At 46.0% G+C, this 21,889-nt stretch overlaps 1 protein-coding gene across 4 annotated transcripts in view; it reads left to right on the forward strand.

Annotated features, from left to right (window-relative positions):
* The window catches only part of ZNF839 (zinc finger protein 839), a 239,824-nt gene that overhangs the window by 80,915 nt on the left and 137,020 nt on the right, over positions 1-21,889 (forward strand). For all 4 annotated transcript variants that reach the window (XM_069638093.1, XM_069638094.1, XM_069638096.1 and 1 more), the window contains exons 5-6: positions 600-752; positions 2,627-2,761. In XM_069638093.1, the coding sequence (XP_069494194.1) occupies positions 600-752; positions 2,627-2,761 (288 nt within the window). The remainder of the gene's footprint in view (positions 1-599; positions 753-2,626; positions 2,762-21,889) is intronic.

Consider the following 21,889-nt stretch of genomic DNA (forward strand, 5'->3'; position numbering starts at 1 on the left):
CCTTTAATTGACTTTTACTGCAAGTAAACTTTGTGTAAATGGCACATCTTTCCCTGTGCATGGCTGTTCTTTGCATGCCATCATTGCATAAAACAAGAAGTGTGCTTATGGTGATATTAACCATTTTACTGAAAGCACTGGTAAATAGTTTCATCCGTCACCATGGAGCGAGAGCATTTCTCTAAAGTATGTAAACTACGGAACTCGCCCTGCAGGTGGGATTTTTAAGCGTTTGCAAGGCCTCTGTGATCTTGGTACAGATGGAGGGGGGGGGGGAAGAACAGACCTGTAGAAGCTGGCAGGTATGTAGCACTCATGCTTAAAAGGTTGTCCTTTTTATAGTGTGCAAGCTTTACGACCCTTTCATGAACTCCAGTGTTGTAGGCCAATACCTTGAAAGAAGCGGAGTTACCGGGGGTTGGGAGGGTGGTCATCGGTGCCTCCTAATGTATAGTGGTTTTATCATGTTCATTGTGGTATAATAACCAATAGACGGCAGCCCCGATTGCTTTGACCTTCATGCATAATTTAATGCTTCGCTCTATCGTTTTGCAGCAATGCAAATTGTGCTTTTTCTCATTTTCTTTATTTTCTGTAAGGTGGAAAAAGGTCACCCAGCAAAACCTTTTTTTCCAGATGTATACAGGGAATTTGAAAAGTTGCATGAAATGGTGCAGAGCCTGGCCCGAGATCACCTGAGTGAGGTATCCCGTTTGACTATCCAGCAAACCTTGGAAGTCAAGAATCCAAAGGTAAGCCTTGACTTGTGTACTCGGGTTTTAAACAGTCTGCCAAGTGTTCTATGTAAAGCACTAATCTTCCCCTTAGAGCTGGATATGCACTAGATCAAATGGAGCGCATTTTATCATGCAGTGTAAACTACTGCAGACTTCACTTGCATTCGGTGCAGACCTGAAGACTCTATTCGTCTTGATTACGCTCATCTCTGTGGAAGATGAACAGTTTCGTTTTGTGGCTGCAGTTTGAGTTTAATTATCTAGTAATGGGGCACTCAATTGCAATTTCCTTCTTAAACATTTATAAACACAGAACACTTGCCTTGTTATTACAATGGTGCATTAAAAAAATGTTTAGATGCTTGCTCTTGGTCAAAAGTAGATGAACAAAAGTAGATTAAGAAACACGTTGAGTAATCTTCAGAATGACTGGCCTTGTTGATGCCAAGACATCGGTTCAGCTGCATGTATGTTTTCGGAGGCACATTTCTTTTCGTTCGTTCAGCATAGGTCTGCTTGTTTCAAACTACTTTACAAGCATGCAGACTTCAAAAGGGCATGCAGTGTTATGATTTAAAATGTTTGGCACATGGCCCAATCCTCTTTCAAACTGTGGGGGTAGGTAAGGTGTCTGCCCTAGAGTTCTCCATTAAACTTAAATTCCCCGTAGGCTTTCTGAGATTCCTAACTCTGGAACACCTTTTAAGGCTCAGAGTTTTACCGTTTCCTTGACATAAAGAGCATTGTGCATTCACATGGATGAAGGAAGACTGTTGCTGTGCAAGGAGTGGTGCCTGAGTTTGTATCGGTATGTACAATACAGTGGGTGGAGGTAATGCATGGTCGGCAAAACAAGCTATATGGGCCTGCTGAGGATGAGTGGTAGCCTGAAAAAGTGGCTTAGGAAAATGGGAAGCTGCAGGTGTCACTCACTGCTGATTCCTGCCCTTTCTGTACGCGTCCATGACTACGGGACTGGATGACCAAAGTGCTCAGTAATTGCAGACATTGAATCTTGGGAGTACGGAAATGCCTTGGCCTGCGCTCCAGGTCATGGTTCTATTGCTGATGTTTGTCTGGAAATGGGATTTTGTTGCCCCGGTGACATGGCATGCAGTTTCATTTGCAGATTACCTCTACCTGCTAAAACGGAAGGGCAGAACAATCTGTGAACCTGTCCTGTCCTTCTCGTCCCTTCATGGGACTGTATTCGAGTCTTAAACGATGCCTGTTTTTCCAGCATGAGATGACTGCTTTTTAGGTGGGCAAGCATTACAGCTGGGGTCTTGGGGAGGATCTTCAATTGTCAGGAGTGTTAGTGTGCAGGCTTTAGTATGGAGGGTTTCAGGGTTCCTGGCTGTGTGCATGTTCTTTTTCTCCCCTTCTTCCTAAGAGTTGGGACAGAGGCCACATTGTCCAATGCCACAAGGAGTCATCACGGTTTCAGTTACTGAGGCCAGGCATCCAGATATTTAAGCTGTATGGTTGGCAGAGTTTCTAGCGACTGCGTGCGTGATAGCAGCCTGGAAATTGGGGTCTTTCCGCGTGTACTACTTCTGTCCTAATGTTTTATACATTAATTTATGTATTAGTATTTTTATAGCGCGCAGCAGTCCACAGGCATCGTGGCGCTGTTACAAAGAGTGAGTTGCGATAGCATGGTGAGGCATAGTTGCTGGTTATATGGCACAAGGGAGCAGTTTACGCATAATAGTAAGAAGTTGTAGGTACAGTTTAGAAGGGGCGCATACTTGGTTACATTTATGATTACAGTGCATACTTAGTTACATTTGTCGGCGGTCATGGCTGTGTCAATTAACGGACAATTAAAGGGGAAACTGTACCACTTGTATGTTGCTTTCAAAAACCATCTTTGTTTTTGTTTTTAGGTTGCCGAGTCACTTGGAATTACCGAAAATAATTTTGGATATGAAAATCCTCTTTTAAATACCCCACAACATTCTTTACTAAAAAGATTTGATAAACAGTTGGTCATGGAAATAATTCAAGAACGCGCACATGAGGTATGTGGTTGCATCTTCCTCTCACTCAGTAGCCATCAACTGTTTGGCATTTATTTTAAACAAAACAGTTTTAAGGTCCCATGCAGTAAATACATTTACTGATTAGGGAAGTAAATCGAAACATTAATCATTTGACACCGTCCCACTTGAAGGAGTGTCAGTGGAGAAGTAGAAAACTCTGGGGGCCGAGGGCAACAATGAGTACTGAAGATCTGCATCTGGGTGAGGAGTGTATAAAGTTCTTCCAGGGTTCTCTCCGCCCTCCTAGTGTGAGGGGTTTCGGGAGTGAACGCCTGCCAATGTCCAGCCTACACTGTGTTGTAAACCCACTCTGTTGGGTAAGATTTTCATATCCATAATAAATCTTCCTGACCTGTATCAACCCCAGAACGTTTTGCTTTGACTAGGTAACTATTTTACCTTGTATACCTATGTGAATGGGAATCTTTTTTTTTTTTTGTTTCCCGCTCACCTAGTCTTTTACTCTTATGGGTGACCTTTTTATGTCTCGCCATAGTTTATGCTTGAATTTATAGTTTCCTTCAACATTTGGGCTTAGGCTGGGTTGCCTTTATGGGCTCCCCTGTTTTCTCTTTTATGTGCTTGTGTGAACTACAGTTCCTTTTTTTTTTTTTTGTTTTCTTTTTTTTTTTTTTTAATAGTGAGCCAGTGTTTGGGAGCATTTTCATTTCTGTGCCAATTCCCTTCAACCTTAGAGACCCCCAGCTCTTTTGCTTGACTTGGAGCTTGTGATTATTTCCTCATGAGTGAGTGGGACCCTTTTCTCACTTCCTCATGCATTTTTCCTGACTTTGGTTTTTGTGTTTTACTGTTTATGGAATCCGACCACTCGCAGCGAAAAGAAGAGAACTAAGAAAATGAAAGCGGAACAGCCACCCGCCGGATTCGGACGAACTGGAAATGTATTTCAGGCTGCAGCAAGGAGCTATAAAACCTGGCTAAGAGGCTAGAGGGCAACCCTATATCAAAATGACACTGAAAACATGTTAAAAACCCTAGCCAGCAAAAACTCTCGTAAAGACAGCTAATCAACTCGGTCCCAGAAACTGATTGGATAACCCACTTTTCCAACCTTTTTGCCCCCTTAACATCGGATACAAAGACCTTACAATTTCCGGCTGAAAATAAGTGGGCCGATCTTTCTTACAGTCGTAGAAGATCTCAAAGCAACAATCATGAAACTCAAAAGATCAAGAGCACCGGGACCAGATGGTCTCACTAACATCGACCTCAAACAGAATCCGGAAGAGTGGTCTATATTCATAAGCAAAATTTTCCATCATTGCAAAACGCCAAAGCAGATTCCCACATCCTGCACTCGAGCCGTAATGGTCCCAATCTTCAAAAAAGGAAAGGGAGCCGATCCAGTAAACTACAGGCCAATAGCGCTGATGGACAGAATTGGTAAAATCTCCACCACCTTTATTATTGAAAAGATTTCAAAAGTGGGCTAGAACATACCCATGCTCAGACTCCTTTCAAACCGGTTTCTTGAAAAACGCAAGCACCAGCATCAACATCCTTTTACTAAACATAATAAAAAGCAACATCAAGACGGGTGCTCCAAGAGTGTTCTTAGCATTCATCGACATGTCACAGGCATTTGACAAAATAGATTGTCAAAAACTTTGGACCAAGCTAAAGACCTGGAATTGCCCTGCCGATATCCTCGAACCAGTGATCGCACTCCACAAAGACACCACATTGCGAGTGCGATACCAGGGATTACTCTCAGAAGAAATCAAATCGGAGCGAGGAGTAAAACTGGGCTGCCCACTGTCTCCATCTCTCTATCGCTTTCCTTGGGGATTTCAACGCTCGGAAGAATCCGTGAGATCTTTTACCCCCCAAAATAGGCGAACATCCAACACCCCGTAGTCTCTACGTGTACAATCTAACTTTGCTAGATCACCAGATTGGTCTCCAGCGCCAGCTATCTAACCTAGCCAAATACACCAAAGAAAACAATTTGGAAATCAATATAGCCAAGACAAAAGTCTTAATTCTCGACAAGAAAAAGGACAAAAGCCTCTGGTCAATCAACAACATAAAAATTGAAGTAGTTACGCACTTCACATTCCTGGGCATAATGGTGGACACAACGAGTAACGAAAAAGCGATGCAACAAACACTTTGGACCAAAACAAAAACTTTGACCAGTCAAATCAGACTGGTGGACAGAAAATATGGAAAATTCTCCCTAACACCGGCAATACAGGTCTATAAATCCAAAGTGGTGCCCGCCCTGGTTTATGGAATGGACGCATCCCTTAATATTCCCTCCTCGCTCTGGACGAAGATAGGCTATGTGTAGAAATCAGTGCTGGGACTTCCAAGTCAACCTCAATAGCAGCCATTAGGCGCAAACTCGGTCTTCTGTCTCTCGCAGCAGAACAAAGCCAAATGCAGCTTCTGTGGAATATTTTTAACTCCAGACACCTTGGCGATAAATGAGATCATTTGTCTTGAACTTCAAAGCGGCCGCTGCAAAGCATTAAACATCTGGAAAAGCAATTTGGTCAGTAAATTGAAAGACTTGGCCTGCACACAAGAAGATCTGATCACCAACACCGAAAGAGTAAAGACAAAAATGGGGCTTCATGACTGGATCTCAACGTGTGACAAGGCCACTGCAAACAGATTGTTTACCCACCTACCACCATCGACAAACAAATAAAGTCCCAGTAGCATACTGCTCCAAATTCCTGAACAAAGATTTGCAGAAATCTTTTGAGACTATGTTTAAACTTGCTACCAACACAAGAAATCCGTGCACTTACGTCAGACAAATACAGACACTGCAATGGTGACTCTGAACTGGAAACGATAAAACATCTGTTAATGAAATGTCAAGACTAGCCAACTCCGGATCTCCTATCGAATGCCGCTCTTTGGAGACACCAAAATTAGAGAAGAAATCTGATGGTGCCATTTGATAGCAGGGGAGAAAGTCAGATACTCCATAGTGGCGGTCAAAATTCTAGACGCGGCAATGAAAATGATCACAGCTCAAACGACGCATGACTAAGAGGCTGACCTGCATCTGACTAGCGAAAATTCAATAATTCTCTATTATAATAACCTTTGTTACTACACTTTCTTCTCTCTTCCCTACCCCCCTGACTCCTTGACACTGAAGGCATGCGTCCCCAACCAGCACGATCCTCTCCGCAATGAGAGACAATAAAGGACTCTCCCAAATCGGGAATAAAGCCAGGACAGAGTGCGGGTGAGCTTAAATGGGAGTTTATCGATTAGAATAGGGCATGCAAAGAACTCTGCAAAACTCTGAGAGCGCTCTGTCTGACAATAGCAAAGACAGGCGTATATATTTACAAAAACGTCATAAGAACCTACACACTATAGGGGGCACAAGTTCAATGGGATTGGGTGGCGACGACTAACTATAGGTGCTGCTGCGATGTGGTTGGCTTTGGCTGGAAGACGTCACTGGTCAGCCTCGCGGGTTGGGCTGGGCCTGGCAGGTTGGCTGGGTTCATCCGGGCGGTGGTGTTGTGCCATCGTGGCCAGTGTCAGAGATGAATGTCCTTTCCTGACTTATTTGCCCTGGGCCATGCACACCGCAGTCATTCAGTCATTGCAATATTATCTTTTTTAGTAAATCTTCCAATAGGTTATTCTACAGGTTAATGCAACACAGGAGGAATGTACCTTGTGAGGGGTCTGGAGGTAATATGTCAGGACATGGTTACCAGTGTCCTGTTGACCAGGGCTATATGTCGAGGGGCTAAGCTTCAGGGCCTGGGACGGGCGGTACAGGTCTTTCTGCCTTGTTAGAAGTTATGGATGTTCCGCTGTGTGTTGTCAAAGTGTTGGGTGTCCTGATTGCACAGGGCCATAAGTCTAAGATGATCCGGTGGGTTGTGGGGCTTACGGGGGGGGCGCCTTTTGGAAGCGTGTGTTCAGGCAGAGGTTTACTGCTGTGCTGTAAATAATGCAGGTGGCGGGCCGCGGCCTTGGGTGCTGCAGAGGGGGCTACAAATCTTTGAAGCGGCTCCAGTCTGGTTGGGGGAGGCGGAGTAGCGCAGCGCGGGCCTCTGCTCTCATGCCTTGGCAGCCTTCGCAAGGTGGGAGGGGGAATGGCCTTGCACGTATTTCACAAAGGTATCTCCCTCGTGTGTTGCCGATTTTAGGTAAAAACTTCACAAACATTTGAACACTCTATAATACTTATTCAAATCATTTTGAAACATGCATTTAAACTTTGCTGGATGTGTCTCGATTATACCCAGTCTGAGCACCTTATTCATACACTATGTTTTAACAACTACAGTATTCAGTTATATGCATATACATTTGCAGTGAGTGAGGTAGTATTAGGATTGGTGGAGTACATAGAAAGTAACCCGCCACTGTACGTGGCGGAGGTGGCACATGAGGGGCCTAGACATACACGTGTGACGAGTGCATTCCCGCACACTCTTCACATGTGTCCTTGGTATGGTTACATTCGTTTTCTTGTGTACTCTAGCAGCATCAGTTCGGTTGTGGTGCGGGACCGCGGGGCGTGGGGCTTTCAGTGATACTTATGAAGAATAATCCCCCGGAAATGCTTTTAACATTTGCACACCCCTGCAGGGGTGTGGGTCCTTCACGGCTGGTGTCATGTACGATAATTACACAATTTCACAGATTTCTTTAGTAAGAGTGGTTGTATGGAGAGGATACATGTATTAAAAGTGATTTCTTACATTCATATTTGGGTACCTGTCTGCTTTCAGCAGATGACCATTCTACATTTCTTCCCATCGCCCAGGCCTTGCTGACCGGGTCATTGTGGGAGCAGCGATACACTGCGGAAGGTGAACTGTTACACTGTTAATGTATTACGCTAGATCATGCCCGTCTTGTTCGTGGGAACGGGCTTGCAGCGGATCTACCATGGTGCTGCGGAGACAGGGAGGACTGAAACTTTCCGGAGGTGGGGGCCGCGCTACAGCGCGCTGAGCTCACACCATCTTTTAGCAAACACTAAATAGTTTCTGAGGCCTAGCTAAATTTAATACGTGCGGGCAATGTCTTCAGCAGGTGAGCCATCCACCACCTGGGCCCTGGTGGTAGGAGGGAACGCCCGATGAGCCATGGCCCTCACCCGGGGTGGAGATGTAGGCAAGGGGGGGTCTTTTGGACCACTCCTCCCCTACAACACCCAGTTTTTCTTTTTGCTTCCTGTCATTTTTTCACAGCCTTTTACAAAGATTCTGCAAAAACGGAAAAGGACCTTGTAAAAATTGTATTAGATTATAAACAAGTAATAATAATAAAAAATACAAATCTGACCTACTCCATAGGTATCTGCTTTGTGTATAGTGACACAGCACCTTAGGCGCAGTGCCACTAAGAGGGACTTCTCTGTTGAATTACATTTTCTTGGGTGAACTACCGTTCCCAAGAATACTAAGATGATCCCTGTCTGTCTTGGTTTTCTCTTTGTGGGACCAGCACACACCACCCTATGTGGAGTGCTGGGGGATTACTTAGTAATTCCTATTACACTTCTTATGTAACATTTTTTTGTTACACTAACATACTTGAAACGGCTGGTGACGGTGGTTTAATTTTATTACTACCAGTGCGCATTTTTACAGTAGGCTGAACCCTGAGCTGCTGTACAGCACCCATGGGTGTCCATTTTTTTCAAAATGGCCCCGGTCTTCTTTTTTCGCCATTTTGTTTGTTTATTAATTTTTATATAGAGCTTTAATCCAAAGTGCTTTACAGTATAACAACCAGGTACAACAATGAAAGAAGCATATTTACAATCCTGAAACAAACCAGTGATACAATATGTAGAACAATTTACTTAGAAGGAAGGGAAGGGGGAGGGGAGGGTAGAGGAGGTAGGTAAGGAAGGTTTCAATGTCTGATTTGAGATCAGCGGGAAGAAGGGGGAGAGAGGGATGGATGGATGGATGGGTGGGGGGAGAGAAGGTAGGGAAGGAAAGTCGGGGGGAGTGGAGAAGGGCTTTCAAGGAGGAGCAGAAGGATGAGTACATAGGGGTGGAATGGATAGAAAGATGTAGGGAGTTCCAATCAAGGGGGGGCAAGAGTTGAAAGGAACGGAAGCGTGAGGAGGCACATGGGGCTGGGGGGTTCAGTGAGTAAGTAGAAATCAGTTGAGCGGAGAGAGCGGGAGTGAGAGTAAAATGAGGAGGGAAGAGAGATGGGGGGGGGGGGGGGCGAGATCATGGAGAGATTTGAAGACTAGACAGAGGAATTGAAATTTTATTTGAGATTGAGGGAAGCCAGCCAAGTTGAGAAGAGGGGGGTGGAAATAGAATCTCGAGGGCCAAGAAGACAGAGTATGGATGGAGGAGTGGTAGTTGAATTTTAGTGGAGTCAGATGAGGGACAGGGAGTCCGAAGAGGAGAGAAGAGCAGTAGAAGAGGCGGGAGAAAATAAGGGAGGAGATAAGAGTTTAGAAGAGTGGAAGGTGAGTGAGGAGCAGATCATGCAGATGTTGACGAGATGGTGCAAATAGGCACGAGAGGTGAGAGAGATGCGGTTGCAGGAGAAAGGGGTCCATGTAGAGATCAAGATTGCGGGCATGGGTGGAGATGGGGAGATTGGAAGGGGGAAAGTGGATGAAAGTAAGTTAGAGGTAAGAAAAGGACTTCCGTCAGGAGTGAAAAAAGAGGAGGAGAGAAAGAGTTGGGAGTCATCAGCGTAGAAATGGTGGGAAATGCTGAAAGAAGAGATAATGGGGGCGAGAAGGGAGGTATAAAGAGAGAAAAGATTGGAGGTAAGAGGAGAGCCACGTGAGGACAGAGCCTTTGAAGCCGAAGGAGGGACAGAGTACTAAGAAGTAAGGGGTGACCTACGGTATCAAAAGCAGCAGAGAGGTCAAGGAGGATGAGAATTCAGGATTGCTTAGAATAGCGAGCATTGAGGAGAGAATGAAGTACATAAGTGAGAGCAGTCTCAGTGGATTGTTTAGGGCGGAAACCAGATTGAGAGGTGGGGAGGAGGGAGGGAGTGAGTGGATACGAAAGTTGAGAGTAGGCTAGGCGCTCAAGGAGCTTTGAGATGAAGGGGAGAAGAGAGATTGGTCTGAAGTTGGAAGCAATAAGAGGGCTAGCAGGTGGTTTCTTCAGGATGGGGATGATGGTGGAGTGTTTGAAAGCTGAAGGAAAGGTAGCAGAGGAGAGGCAGGTGTTGAAGAAGGTAGTTAGGTATTGAATGAGGAAAGGGTAGATTTTCGGGATGAGGGAGGTGGGGAAGGGATCGGAGGGGGCAGCAGTAGGGTGAGTTTTGGACAGCAGACTGGAGACCCAGGATTATGTGATAGGAGAGAAGTTGGATATGTTAGCAGAGGTGGGAGAGGAGGGGAGAAGGAAGGAGAGATGAGGATGTTTTGGCGTAGAGAGAATTTTGGATGAGAAGAAGTTGGCAAAGTTGGAGGGAGAGAGGGGAGACTTTGTGGAAGGGTCAGTAGTAGGAGGGGAAAGAAGGCGAGGGAGTGTCTGGAAAATGCAGCGGCAGAAAGAAGCTATGAGTGGAGGAGGTTAGAATAGTAGGAGCACTTGGCAGATATGAGACGAGAGTCATGGAGAGAGTGATATGAGAAAGAGGAGGATTGATTAGTCGGAAGGGGATTTGAACCTGCGTCGTTCAAGGCGATGGAGGAGACTATGCATGGACCGAAGGTGAGGAGAGCCAGGGTTGGGAAGGTTTGTGAGAAGGGTAGAAGGAAGTAAGAGGATATAGTTGGTCAAGACTGGTGGATATAGAGGACAGAGGGGAGAGGGCGTCATCGGCCGAGAAATGAAGTCGGGGAGCGGGGGGAAGGGAGGAAGAACAGGAGTCTAAGAGAGAAGGGTTGAAGTTGCAGAGATTGCCACGAGAGGGGGAGGACAAGGAGTAGTAGGAGGGGGAGAGGAGTAAAGGAGAAGGAGAGTAAGGCATGGTCGGGAAGATACAGGTGAAGAGGAGTAAGATCGGAGAAAGATGAGATCGAGAGTGGAGCCAGAGTGTGTGGGGGTAGGGAGGAGTAGGAAGGGGAGAGAGGAGGTAGGAATCAACTAGAGATGAGGTGAAGATTGAGAGGAGATTGAGGGAGGTTGAAATTGCTGAGAACAGAGAGGAGTAGGGGAGGGAGAGATGAGAGGTGGTGGTCCAGGTCTTCATAGAAGGAAGAGAGGGGGCCAGGAGGTCTGTAAATAAGGAGATAGCATGAGGGTAAGTGAAGGATGCGAAGAGAAAATCTAAGGAGAAGGTAGGGAGAGATAAGGTAGGGGTTGAAGAAAGACATTTAGGGTGGAAACTGAGACCAACGCCGCCTCCACGACCAGAGGGGTGTGAGACATGAGAGAAGGATGAAGATGGGGTGGAGAGAGAAGCGGGAACAGTGGAATTGAAGGGGTGCATTCAAGTTTCAGTGATGCAGAGAAAGTGAAGGTTGAGTTGGAAGAACAAGTAAAGAGCCGCAGCAGCCTTATTGCAGATGGATCGGGCATTCCAGAGGGCAATGTTAATGATCCTGGAGGGTTTGACAGTGGAAAGGTGGGTAAGGTTAGGCCGAGGAGGGATAATGTGAGGGGGAAGGGGCAGGCAGGAGGGGGTTGAGTAATGGGGGTGGACAGGAGGATAAGCAGGGAGAGGGAGAGGGAGAGGGAAGAGGAGGGAGACCGAAGAGGGGAAAGACAGCGCATGACAAGAAGGGGATTAGAGAACATGCTGGTGGCCTCAACAGCAGTGTCCACAGAGTAGGAATCAGGAGTTGTAGCAGGTTCAGTAGAGGGAAGGGAGAGGGTGATGGGGCACGGAGGCTGAGGCCCTAGAGAGGAAGGGTGGGGAGCCACAGCAGCTGAGCTTCCGCAGGTAGTCAAAGAGTGTGAGTAGTGCGGAGGTGAAGAGAGTATGGCAATGAGGTGAAGCCCTGAAGAGGAGGATTTGGTAGCCTCGGCAGTAGAGCGACACAGACGGTGTGGGAGTGGGGCAGGAATGGGGGTTGTGAGGATGAGGTCCTAAAGAGTAGTACTGGGGCCAAGTGTCGGAGTGTGGGGGGGGGAGTAAATGTTGCAGTAGCAGAGCATCTAAGGGCAGTTGGTGAGAGCAGCAGGATCCTTGGGAGAGTATGAGAAGCATGGCGACCAGGGCGGCAAGGTGAGAACAGCAGGGTCCGTAGGAGAGGAGGAGACCCAGAGGGGGGTGTGGGGGAATGTGAGAGCCCCAGGCAGTTGAGTGAGTGTCTGAGTGGAGTGAAAGTTGCGGCAGCAGAGCGTCCAAGGGTGGATTGGTGAGGGTAGTAGGAACCTTGGGAGAACAGCAGCAGAGCGTCCATGAGAAGTAAGGTGAGAGCAGCTGGAACGTTGGGAGAGGGATGATGCCCTGGTGAGGAGGAGTGGGGACCTCAGACAGTAGGACAAGCGCAGAAGGGTCCGACGGAGGGAAAGCCCAGGAGCTGGGCGGGCAGTGCTACAGTCCGTTGTAGCAGGGCACAGGCAAACTCGTCGGATGAAATATCGAACAGTGCTACAGTCCGCTGTAGAAAGGCAAAGGTGGTCTCAGTGGGCAAAAAAACAGACGGCTACAGTCTATTGGAAGCTCTGTAGTATGGTGAGTGATATTATCCGCCCACAGTGCGGCTGCGAAGGTAGGGCGCTGGCCAGCCTGCGTAGTTGGGCAGCCATGAGGGAGTGGGGGGGGACTAGCAGCGCAGGGGTCGTGGCAGTGATGCCAAATCCTACCTCAGTGCGACCGCAGCAGCAGGTCACTCGGCAGTCTGCAACAGCTAGGCTGAGCGGCGGGTCAGAGCAGCGAGGTTGAGGAGGGAGGCTCTGCTCTCAGGGCAGTCGCAGTAGACAGATGCTGCAATGTGTTATGATGGCAGGCAGGCTCAGATAATCCGGAGCAGAGACATTGGAGGCGGTGCCGTAGGGGATGCTTCGCCAAGGGCACAAGGCAGCGCCCTCAGTCCGGCGGCCTGTGTTAATGTGACGGGCGACCCACAGTATGGCTGCGGGAGACTCCGCGCTTCACCAGTCGCAAACGCCCAGGGCAAGGAGATTGCAGTGTTGAGTCAAGTCGGCGATCGGGTCAGAGTTAATATTGTAGGGTGGTAGATGCAGGATAAACAAGCCAGCACTGAGACAAGCAGGAGGTGTTGGGGGTAGTGACTCCAGAGCTCCTGCTCGCAGAGGAGAGTGGGTAGAGGCTCACTGCTGAGAGAGGGGAGGAGGCCACGGAGGAGAGATAAGGTTGCAGTAGGATGCGATTTAGGCTGAAATCTGGACTGTAGGTGCTCCGAGGCTTAAGAGTAAGGATCGTGGAAGCTGGATTAAGAAAATTGTAGTAGATACTGCAATCACACGATTCTGTTAGTTTCTTCTGGGCTTTTACTCTGTTGGTTGCAACTGGTTTGAGCCCTTTGTTTTTTTTTGCCCCTTGGGAGGAAGGGAGGGTGGAATTAATTATTTTGGGACTAGAGGCAGAGTCGACCACTGGAGAGGAACATCAGAAGAAGACGTGACAGACGCCAGCAGCACCCTCCTGGTCCGCGAAGGGCCTAGTGAAGCCCTTCAGCTGTGCTGACCCTCTTTTCATATTGACTGGGAAGACCCGTACGGGACGGCTTCCTCCCTTGGGCTGTTAAGACCAACTAGCCTCAAGACAAGTTTCAATTACTTGGTATGACTCACCAGAGCTGCAGAAGCCCAATGCCAGGGGTCCTGTGAACATTGACGAGTGCATAGTCTTGCGCAGTCCAAATCTTTGTGGGCATCCAGAGGACCCTACAGAAGCAAGAAATCTTGATCCAGAGTCCAGGACCGAGGGGGCAAGCTTCTTACAACTGGAGTTTTCATTCTTCAATGACGCAGAGAAAAAGGCGCCAAAACACAAGTGCTGCTGAAACAAAGGAAATCCATTGCTGAGGAGTCACTCTCCCAAGTACTGCTGCAGGAGCCCGCCAGATGTCCTCCCTTTTTTCACCTGACTAATCGCCAGGAACACAGGTCTACCAAGCTGTACCAAGGAGGAATACAGCTGGAAAATGTTTCTTCAAATCACAGGTACTGTGGGGCTTGGGGTGTTCACCTTTTTAGCCATAAATTGTGCTTCCTATCTTGCGAAGTACGTTTTGGAGTTGATCTCAACTCGCCTGCACTGGCCTAACAGCTTATGCTCCCTACAAAGTAGCTCACTTGAGTTACTGTGATTTCTTCTGAACTTACTAACTTTGTCAAGACCTTATCTAAGAAGTGCATCAGAACTATTGACTTTGTCCATTGACTTTGGCCGCCCTAGCTCCCTAAAGGCACCCCTCTGAACCTTCTGGCGTTGGCAGTACTTGTTCCCTCTTAAGTTATAATTGTGGATACTATTATTGCTGGGATACGTTTACCTGCCTCCTTTTAGGAGATTGTAATTGTTTTACAAACTGTTGCAAGTATGTTTTCGGTCTGATTCTAACCGTCCCTTCCTTAAACAACTCAATAACTGAAAATAAGTGCAATTCTGACCTCTACTGAAGTCCCTCCATGTGCTGGAAAACGTGTTGCCATCAGAAAAGGAAATACCAACTTTTATTATCTTTTAAAAACGGAATCCAAACTTTGATTGAATGTTACTAGTAGATAAAGCTTTTTAAGGAATGCTTATTTAAACCTTGTCTATAATTATGAATACATATTTATATATAACTTTAAGTGTGTTACTTGGCTACTTGTACTCTGCAGCTCACATTACCCCTCTTAAGATCAGCCTGGCTGCTGAGTCACACTACCAACTTGTGTAGTACAGGCCTATATGATATACAGAGCGCTATATATAACCTATATTAAAAGGTGGGGTTACCTAATACGAAGCAGATGCGTCTTGTGTAGACCGCAACAGTTTGACTGCATTAATTCTCACCTAACAGCCAGCACACCCCACCTTATGTGGAGTTTCTTACTTGCCTGGTAAACTTTTGTTACAATTGGAAATTTTACATGAATGGCTGGTGGCAGTGGTTTTACCTTTATGACTGTTTTTATTACTCTCAGGCTGTTAATTCCTCTTTGTTAATGCACAGAAGAGCCACCATATACCAAAAATGGTGGGCTCCTTTTTTCGTCATTTCTTGTGTGCTTGCTGTTTCTGAGGTCGTCTGCCATTCTAGGTGGGTCTCACCAGGCTCTGGGAAAGAGTCGTCATTTTCGGAAACACCAGATCGTTTGGAAGGAAGAGCTACTACAAAGCAAGGCTACTTTTGCCAAAGTTCTCAGTAGTTTGTAAAAAGAATCATATGTTGGGTCACAAGCTGATTAGGCCTGTGAATTGCAAAAGTTTCAAGCACTTTGACTGCGTGAGGTAAGTACTCCGTCTCATTTCATAGTACCTTACAAATGAAGAAAAAGATGCAGCTGAAGACTTCTGTTTCTGGCAGTTCCTGCAGATCTCGCTGTTCCTGGGCCTCAGTCGTGGGGACAAAGAGGGAGGGCGTCGGGGGGACTCCTGCACTGGGACTGGTCAAAAAGCTGGCAACTAGCAAATCTTCAATTCCGGTAACTGTAGTCAAGCACACAAACTGGTACCCCTCTCCCTGGTTATTCGGTTTCCTGCAGCACTCTGAGGAAAATACAACCAGCTCAGAGATTGGTACCCAGGTGGCTTAGTGTCGAGTTTGGTCCCACCAACTCAAAGAGAGAAGTCGTCCTTGAAGGGGCTTCTCTGTCGTGGTGAACTTGGTGATTTGGGCCTGCAGCAGGGCTTCACCGGGCAAACCAACGGTCCAGGAGTTGCAGCAGCTGTCCTCTTCAAGCTCGCCTTTGGTTCTTTTGTTCCAGTGGTCAACTCTCATTTTATTCAGTTCTCTCCCATTCATTCCAGCCTATCTGTCACTCACGCAGCAGGGTGGCTGTCCTTGCCGGACAGTCAGCCAGCCAATCACCACAGAGTGCATTTAGATCTCCTAGGAGACTAAGCACAGGGAGTTTCGGGCACCTCCCTCACTTCCTGGCCACCCCAGATACCCGGCTGCTAGAGGCAGTCTTCACTCCTGAAGCTCGCCAAAGGCGAAGAATGAACAAAGGAACCAAACCTGGTTTGGGGCGCAGAGCAAAACTCTAGAAGGACCTTTCCACAAAGAAACGGCGAAAAAAGAAGACCGGGACCTGTTTTTTACAGAGGGGGCTCAGAGGCCATCTTGAAAAACATGTCTCCCTCGATTTTAACGCTACCGGTGTTCGCGGCCGGAAAAAAATCACGGTAGTTGGTTGTAAAACCACTGCCACCAGCCATTTCGAGAGGAAAGGGTAGCATTTCACTGTTGCATGAGTATCTAGACACAAGGGATACTAAATGAGCCCTCCAGCACTTTATTGTAAGAAGGTGTGCTGGGTCTAGGAATTTAAAGATACTAGTATAGTCAATGTCACTTTACTTACTCTGAGGAAACAGTAGTTTATCCCAGAGAAGGTATTTAAACCTTGGGGAAAGCCTGAAAAGGTTTCCTTCCCTGTGCCACTGCACTGAGGGTGCTGTGTGAAACAAAGGAGATGATGCCTATGGAGTTGGTTAGACTCCATAACTAAAGTAACACGAGTAAAACAAATTTCAAAACACATGAGTGGGGAAAAAGGGTTGCACTCTCTTCAGGTAAAAAAATCAAGTCCTCAAAATCCAGTAAAGTTGCTGGGGGTCTCTAAGGTGAAGGGAATTGGCAAATGTTTGAGAATCCTCCCTAACCTCTACCCCCACTCAAAACCATCCCCATCCCAACCCATAACTAATAAATACTCATATTTGCTGAAGTAATTTCGAAGTTATTACTTGGTAGTATATAACTCAAAGTAATCACTGTCGAGAAAGCAACGGGATACTCCTGTAAGCTATGCTGATGAGGAGCCTTACTTTCAGTGTCAGCAAATTTGCTTGAGCTTCCAATCAACCAAGATTGTTAATGAGAAACCAACTTTTGATAGATTTTGTTCCCTGATTTTCAACCTACTTTTAAAGGTTTCCTCACCACGATCTCCACTAGGTATGCTGCTGCTCAGTAAAGGACTCTTCTTGAATTGAGCCCCACTAGTGGAAGGTTATAAAACAGGCCTTCCTGGTATAAGATGGAAAACAGTCCTTCAACAGTCTTCTGTACTGTTGGGATTGCCGGATTTCAGGCCTCTCATTCTGAAGGGTGGGGTGGTATTTATATAAATGACCATTAAATAAAGTGCCCAGAAACACGAGGAAAAACTCAGGCGTGGGGGCCTCTGTTCTAGTTGATAGACCAGAGGTCCCCACTGTACAAGTTTCTCCTGCAGCAGCAGTGGCCAGGGAAGGCTTCTGAGGGGGGCCTTCACTGTGTCTGAGGGGGTGGGTGGGGGAGAGCAATTGCCCCCACGTTGCCAGTCAGAATTCATTTACCTCAGCAATGTGTTCAGGTCTGTCTATTTTTTTTTTATTTTTTTGTCCTGGTGCTTAAAATGAGTGCTGAAAGTGTAGCGGACAAGCTAAAAATGATTCCTCTGTCAGACACCACCATCAGCCGACGTGTCTCTGAGATGGCAGAAAATATCATTACGCAATTCATCACACAGCTGCAAATCAGTCTTTGCGTTACAGTTGGATAAGGCAACAGATGTATCCCAATTTCTGTTTTGTAAGGCCATTAAAACCAGGGCAACAGCATCAGAACTGTTTGACATTTTAAATGATTTTATGAGCAGCCACTGTTTGATATGGTAAGCCTGCGTAGGAATCTGCACAGATGCTCCTTCAATGTGTGTAGATAGATCGGGGGTTGAAGGCCCAAGTGTAAGCGGTCGCTCCACATGTTGCATGGACACACTGCATAATTCACTGTGAAGCGCTTTCTGCTTGGAATATGGACTTGTAAAAATAGTTAATGCCTTCAAAGAACAGCCAACTAGAGCACGCTTCTTTGCAATTCTGTGTGCAGAAATGGGGTCAGAACATGATGCTTGGCTCTTTCACACAGAAGTCAGATGGCTGTCCAGGAGAAGAGTGCTGCAATGTGTGTTTGAACTCTGAAACGAAGTGCAGCAATTTGGTTTGGATGTGGACACTGGCAAAGCAAACCATCTGTGTGATCCGTGCTGGCTTATGCTCTTGGCATACCTTGCTGATATGTTTGGTTAAGCTAAATAACCTCAATATGTCTTTGCAAGGAGCCAATGCCAATTCATTTACAATGAATAAAAAAGTATTTGCTTTCAAGAGGAAGCTAGACCACCTGGAAAAGAAAAATTTGGAGCTGGGGTTGCAGTTCAGTTCCCATTGCTTGCAGAAGCAATTGAGGAAACAGTACAACTTGCTGCATGTCCTAGAACCAATCGCAAGTCACCTAACAACATTAAGGTCAAGCTTTGATAAATACTTCCCTGAAGAAAATGCTGGGTGATTCAGCCTTTTCTTTCAGAGGTGGTGGTGAATCTTCCTTTTGATGCCCAGGAGGAGCTGATTGAGGTTCAGTCAGACACTACTCTGCAATCTGAATTTGGGAACATTGCAGTGGGTGACTTTTTTTGGCTGAAGGTAATCCTGGAGTATCCTACATTGGCATGGCCTGCTTTACGGTCTCTCCTATCCTTTGGGTCTTCTATTTTAAAAAAAAAAAATAACACCAACATGGAGGGGCGGGGTAGAAGGGACCCAAACAATTTTTATTTTGCTCATGGGTGGCCTTGGCATAAAGCGTTTGAAGACCGCGCTAGGGTGTCTTCTCTGAAGACCCTGGACCCACAACTAACTCTAAAGGTAAATTAGTTACTTTTTCTAACAGTCTTCCCTTGGAACTCTAACCTTTGCTACTTAAGAACCTATCCTGACTTGCCTGTTGGACACTAGACCGTAGTGACCCCCTTCTGCCACTGAGAACACTCATGCTCCAAGAATAAGGGAAAGACTTTTAAGGATTGGGAATTTTGCTTTGAAAAGAGAATAAGTGTTTAAAAGTTACTTACTTGCAAAATAAGTTGCTTGGTAACTGTATGAGTGAACGGTTACAAAAGTTATTACTCACCTAGGAATGTTCAGCCATTCTGAAAAGTATACAGCCTCTTTCTTTCCTTAAACTGTTTCTCCATTCTATTAGAAAGTAGATATAAGGTTATTTTACTCTCTTGTAAATTGCCTATGCCTAAATCCCCCAAAGTAATGCTGTTGGCTTCACTAACTATTTCTTTCAGAGAATAGGTGTAGACATTGCCCAACTAAGTCTTCATTCCCCTGACTTGCTGTAAGCCTGGCCAGAATGTCTGCCGTAGGTTTTACCTACCTAGAATAACCTTGAGTCATTCATGAAGTGTGACACTGGATTTTGCTTTCTCTGGTCTGTTTTTAGATGGGCACAAAAACAGCAGGTTTATACCTGCCTTAAAGTTGCTGGTAGCTCCTTTTTAAGTGTATAGGTTTTACTTAACTTGAGGTAGCTGATTGTATCCTAAAATAAATGACAAGAGTTACTGCTTATCTCAATCTGTGTTTTACTGATCTCAAAGCACCTGTAATTGAATATTACCTACTTAGGTTTTACTCACTTAGTGTAACTATGGGTTATCACAAAAGAAGTTGTAGGTTCTTACTGTACCTAGAATAAGTGTCCCTGTAGTCACAAAAATATATATTGTCCAGTTGGTTTACTAAGTGATTTCTGGCTGAGCGTCATGGTACAACTGTTAGGGTCTACTACCCTTGTATTACTCAGTCATCTAAAGTAACTATGGTTTGACTTCCCCAGAACTCTGTGTTCCAAATTGGGTTAACTGATTTGGTTATCTGATTTGGTCTGTGTACCTTCAAGCAGTGTTTTTTTCTATGCGTTTATATGATCTGTGATAGTACGTATTTCCCCCAAGATTTATCTGGGCCTACTTATTTAAATAAACCATTTCTTTTTACAATACATAGTGTTTCTTTGGACTATTTGTATTACAATTTCTTTGTACTATTTCGACAGCCCTCTCTCCCTCCTAAAATGAGCTTGGCTACTCTGTCCAAGTTACCCTGAACTCCGGTTGTACAGCCTTCTACTAAGAGTGGAGTCTTGTACTGCATCAGTTGAATGGTTTCACTAAAGCCCTTTAGTTGGACTTCAGAAAAACTGTCCTAACAAGCAATAACTCCTATTATGGTTGTTTTTATCACAGATGCCCAGAAAAATATACAATGCCACAGTAAAAAACGGCTAGACTTGCAGCACCCAAGTGCTAGTCTAGCCAGGTAATTACATTTAGCAAGACTGCTTTATCAAAGACGCCCAGTTAAAAATAATAGTAGTAAAGTCCAGCCAAACTAAGAAATGAACTAATACCACATATCATGCCAGCTTTGCCTGGACATGGATGACATTACGATTTAACGCACAATCCCTGCTCCACTGCAAATTCCCTCCCATCCCCGGCCTCAACCACCAAAATGAGCTTGTCGGCACCAGAATTACCTCCACGTCCCCCTTTCTTGTCCCAGTGCTTACGTGTGAGGAACCTTTCCACCTCAGACTTGAGCTAGATATTAAGTTCCGGAAACTTCTCAGGACTTTCCCTCTCTCCTCTTCATTCCCTCTCCCCCCTCCTGTGCTAAATCTCCCCCCTGCCGCTGTGACTGGGGACTGATCCCTTCAGAGTCGCACAGGGGCCAGACCACCCCCTACTGGGCCACCAGCGTCCCTTGCCAGCACTTGCCCTTGGGCTGCCTTTCCCAGACTAGCCCAACCTGGAACTCCCTGTCCACTGCACTCCTCTGCCCTTCTCCATATTCTCCTGGTTGCCTGCCCCCTCCCGCTCTTCTGCCTCTACCCTGCCCCCCCCCTCTGCACTTACCACCTTGTCATGCAATTGCATGGTAGGATTGTCACAAGCCCCCCGCCCCCCACAAATATCCATTAATGTGTTTTATTTATTGGACAAGCACTAGGACGAGGAAAGGTGGGACTAGGAGTAATGAAGATTACAGGTAACTAAGCCAGGCATTCCCTCCATGTCCTGGAGGCAAAGTGCCTCATACACAAGTACTGGGAATAGGACTAGGGGTAATGAAGATTAACAAGAAGTAAACATGGCATTGAACCCAAGCAGTGGCGCAACACCTGATCTGACTGAGCTTCAGCCCTATTCCCCACCACCCTGAAATGTTGGGCTATGTGGACTTGACCTGGCTGACCTACTTGAATGCCAGGTAAGTGATTGGAAGGGTAGAGGGGGGAAAGGCTAATTCTCATAGCAGTCCATAAGTGGGTGCTTCCAGACTTAAAGGAGAGGGTAAACTGCTTGTAACATTGAAGCTGCACTAGAATAGTAGTCTCTTTAGAAGGCATAAAGAAGTTGGATGTCCCCACACAAATAGGTTTGCCTCTCCCTCACCGCCGATGAAGTTGGTGCCTCTCAACATTTGCAGGGTTAGCCGCCCCCTCTCCTCCCCCAATGCACATGTTGTTGCACCCCTGAAAAAACACACGCACACTGTTAGGCACGATTGTATGCAGTACCCTTAGTGTGTACTACAACAACCCTGACCACCTGGCAATAGGAACCCAACCTTCGGTATAAGTCTGTACTACACAGGTTGGTAGAGTGTTGAGCAGCCAGGCTCATCTCAAGAGGGGTCAATGTGAGCTGTAGGGAGTTAGGGATTTTCAGTGACAAGTATTAAAATAAACGCTTACACACAAGGTTTCTTGAATAAACAATTATTAATTTCAGTCAGTTAGGATAAGTCGCCTTCAGAAGGGAGCAATATAACAGCAACACACAAATACACTCCAAAAATACACACTCTTAAATAATTAGGGTGCTGGGGACATTAATAGCTGTTGTATTTAGAATACTCTTACAACTTGGTCAAAGGAAAAGGTTATCACAACACAGACCACAAATATTCTTAAGCAGGCAAATACTTTAGGATCCCCAAAGCAGAGTCACTCAGTATAACAGGTTAAGCCAAAGTCAAAGGGGAAAAGTCTATATGAGCTGAAGCACTTCTGGTGGGTAAGGAAGAAAAGTCTTTCCACAATGTTTTAGAAGCCTTTGAAGAAAAGAATCAATTGTAGGGCCACAAGCTGTTTAGGCTTGTGAGTAGTAGAAGATGCAAGCAACTCTACAATGAGAGGTACATTCACTGACTATACAGTACCTTTTTGTATTT

Source organism: Ambystoma mexicanum, chromosome 14 (genome assembly GCF_040938575.1).
Source record: "Ambystoma mexicanum isolate Mex_15411 chromosome 14, UKY_AmexF1_1, whole genome shotgun sequence".
Taxonomy (NCBI): domain Eukaryota; kingdom Metazoa; phylum Chordata; class Amphibia; order Caudata; family Ambystomatidae; genus Ambystoma; species Ambystoma mexicanum.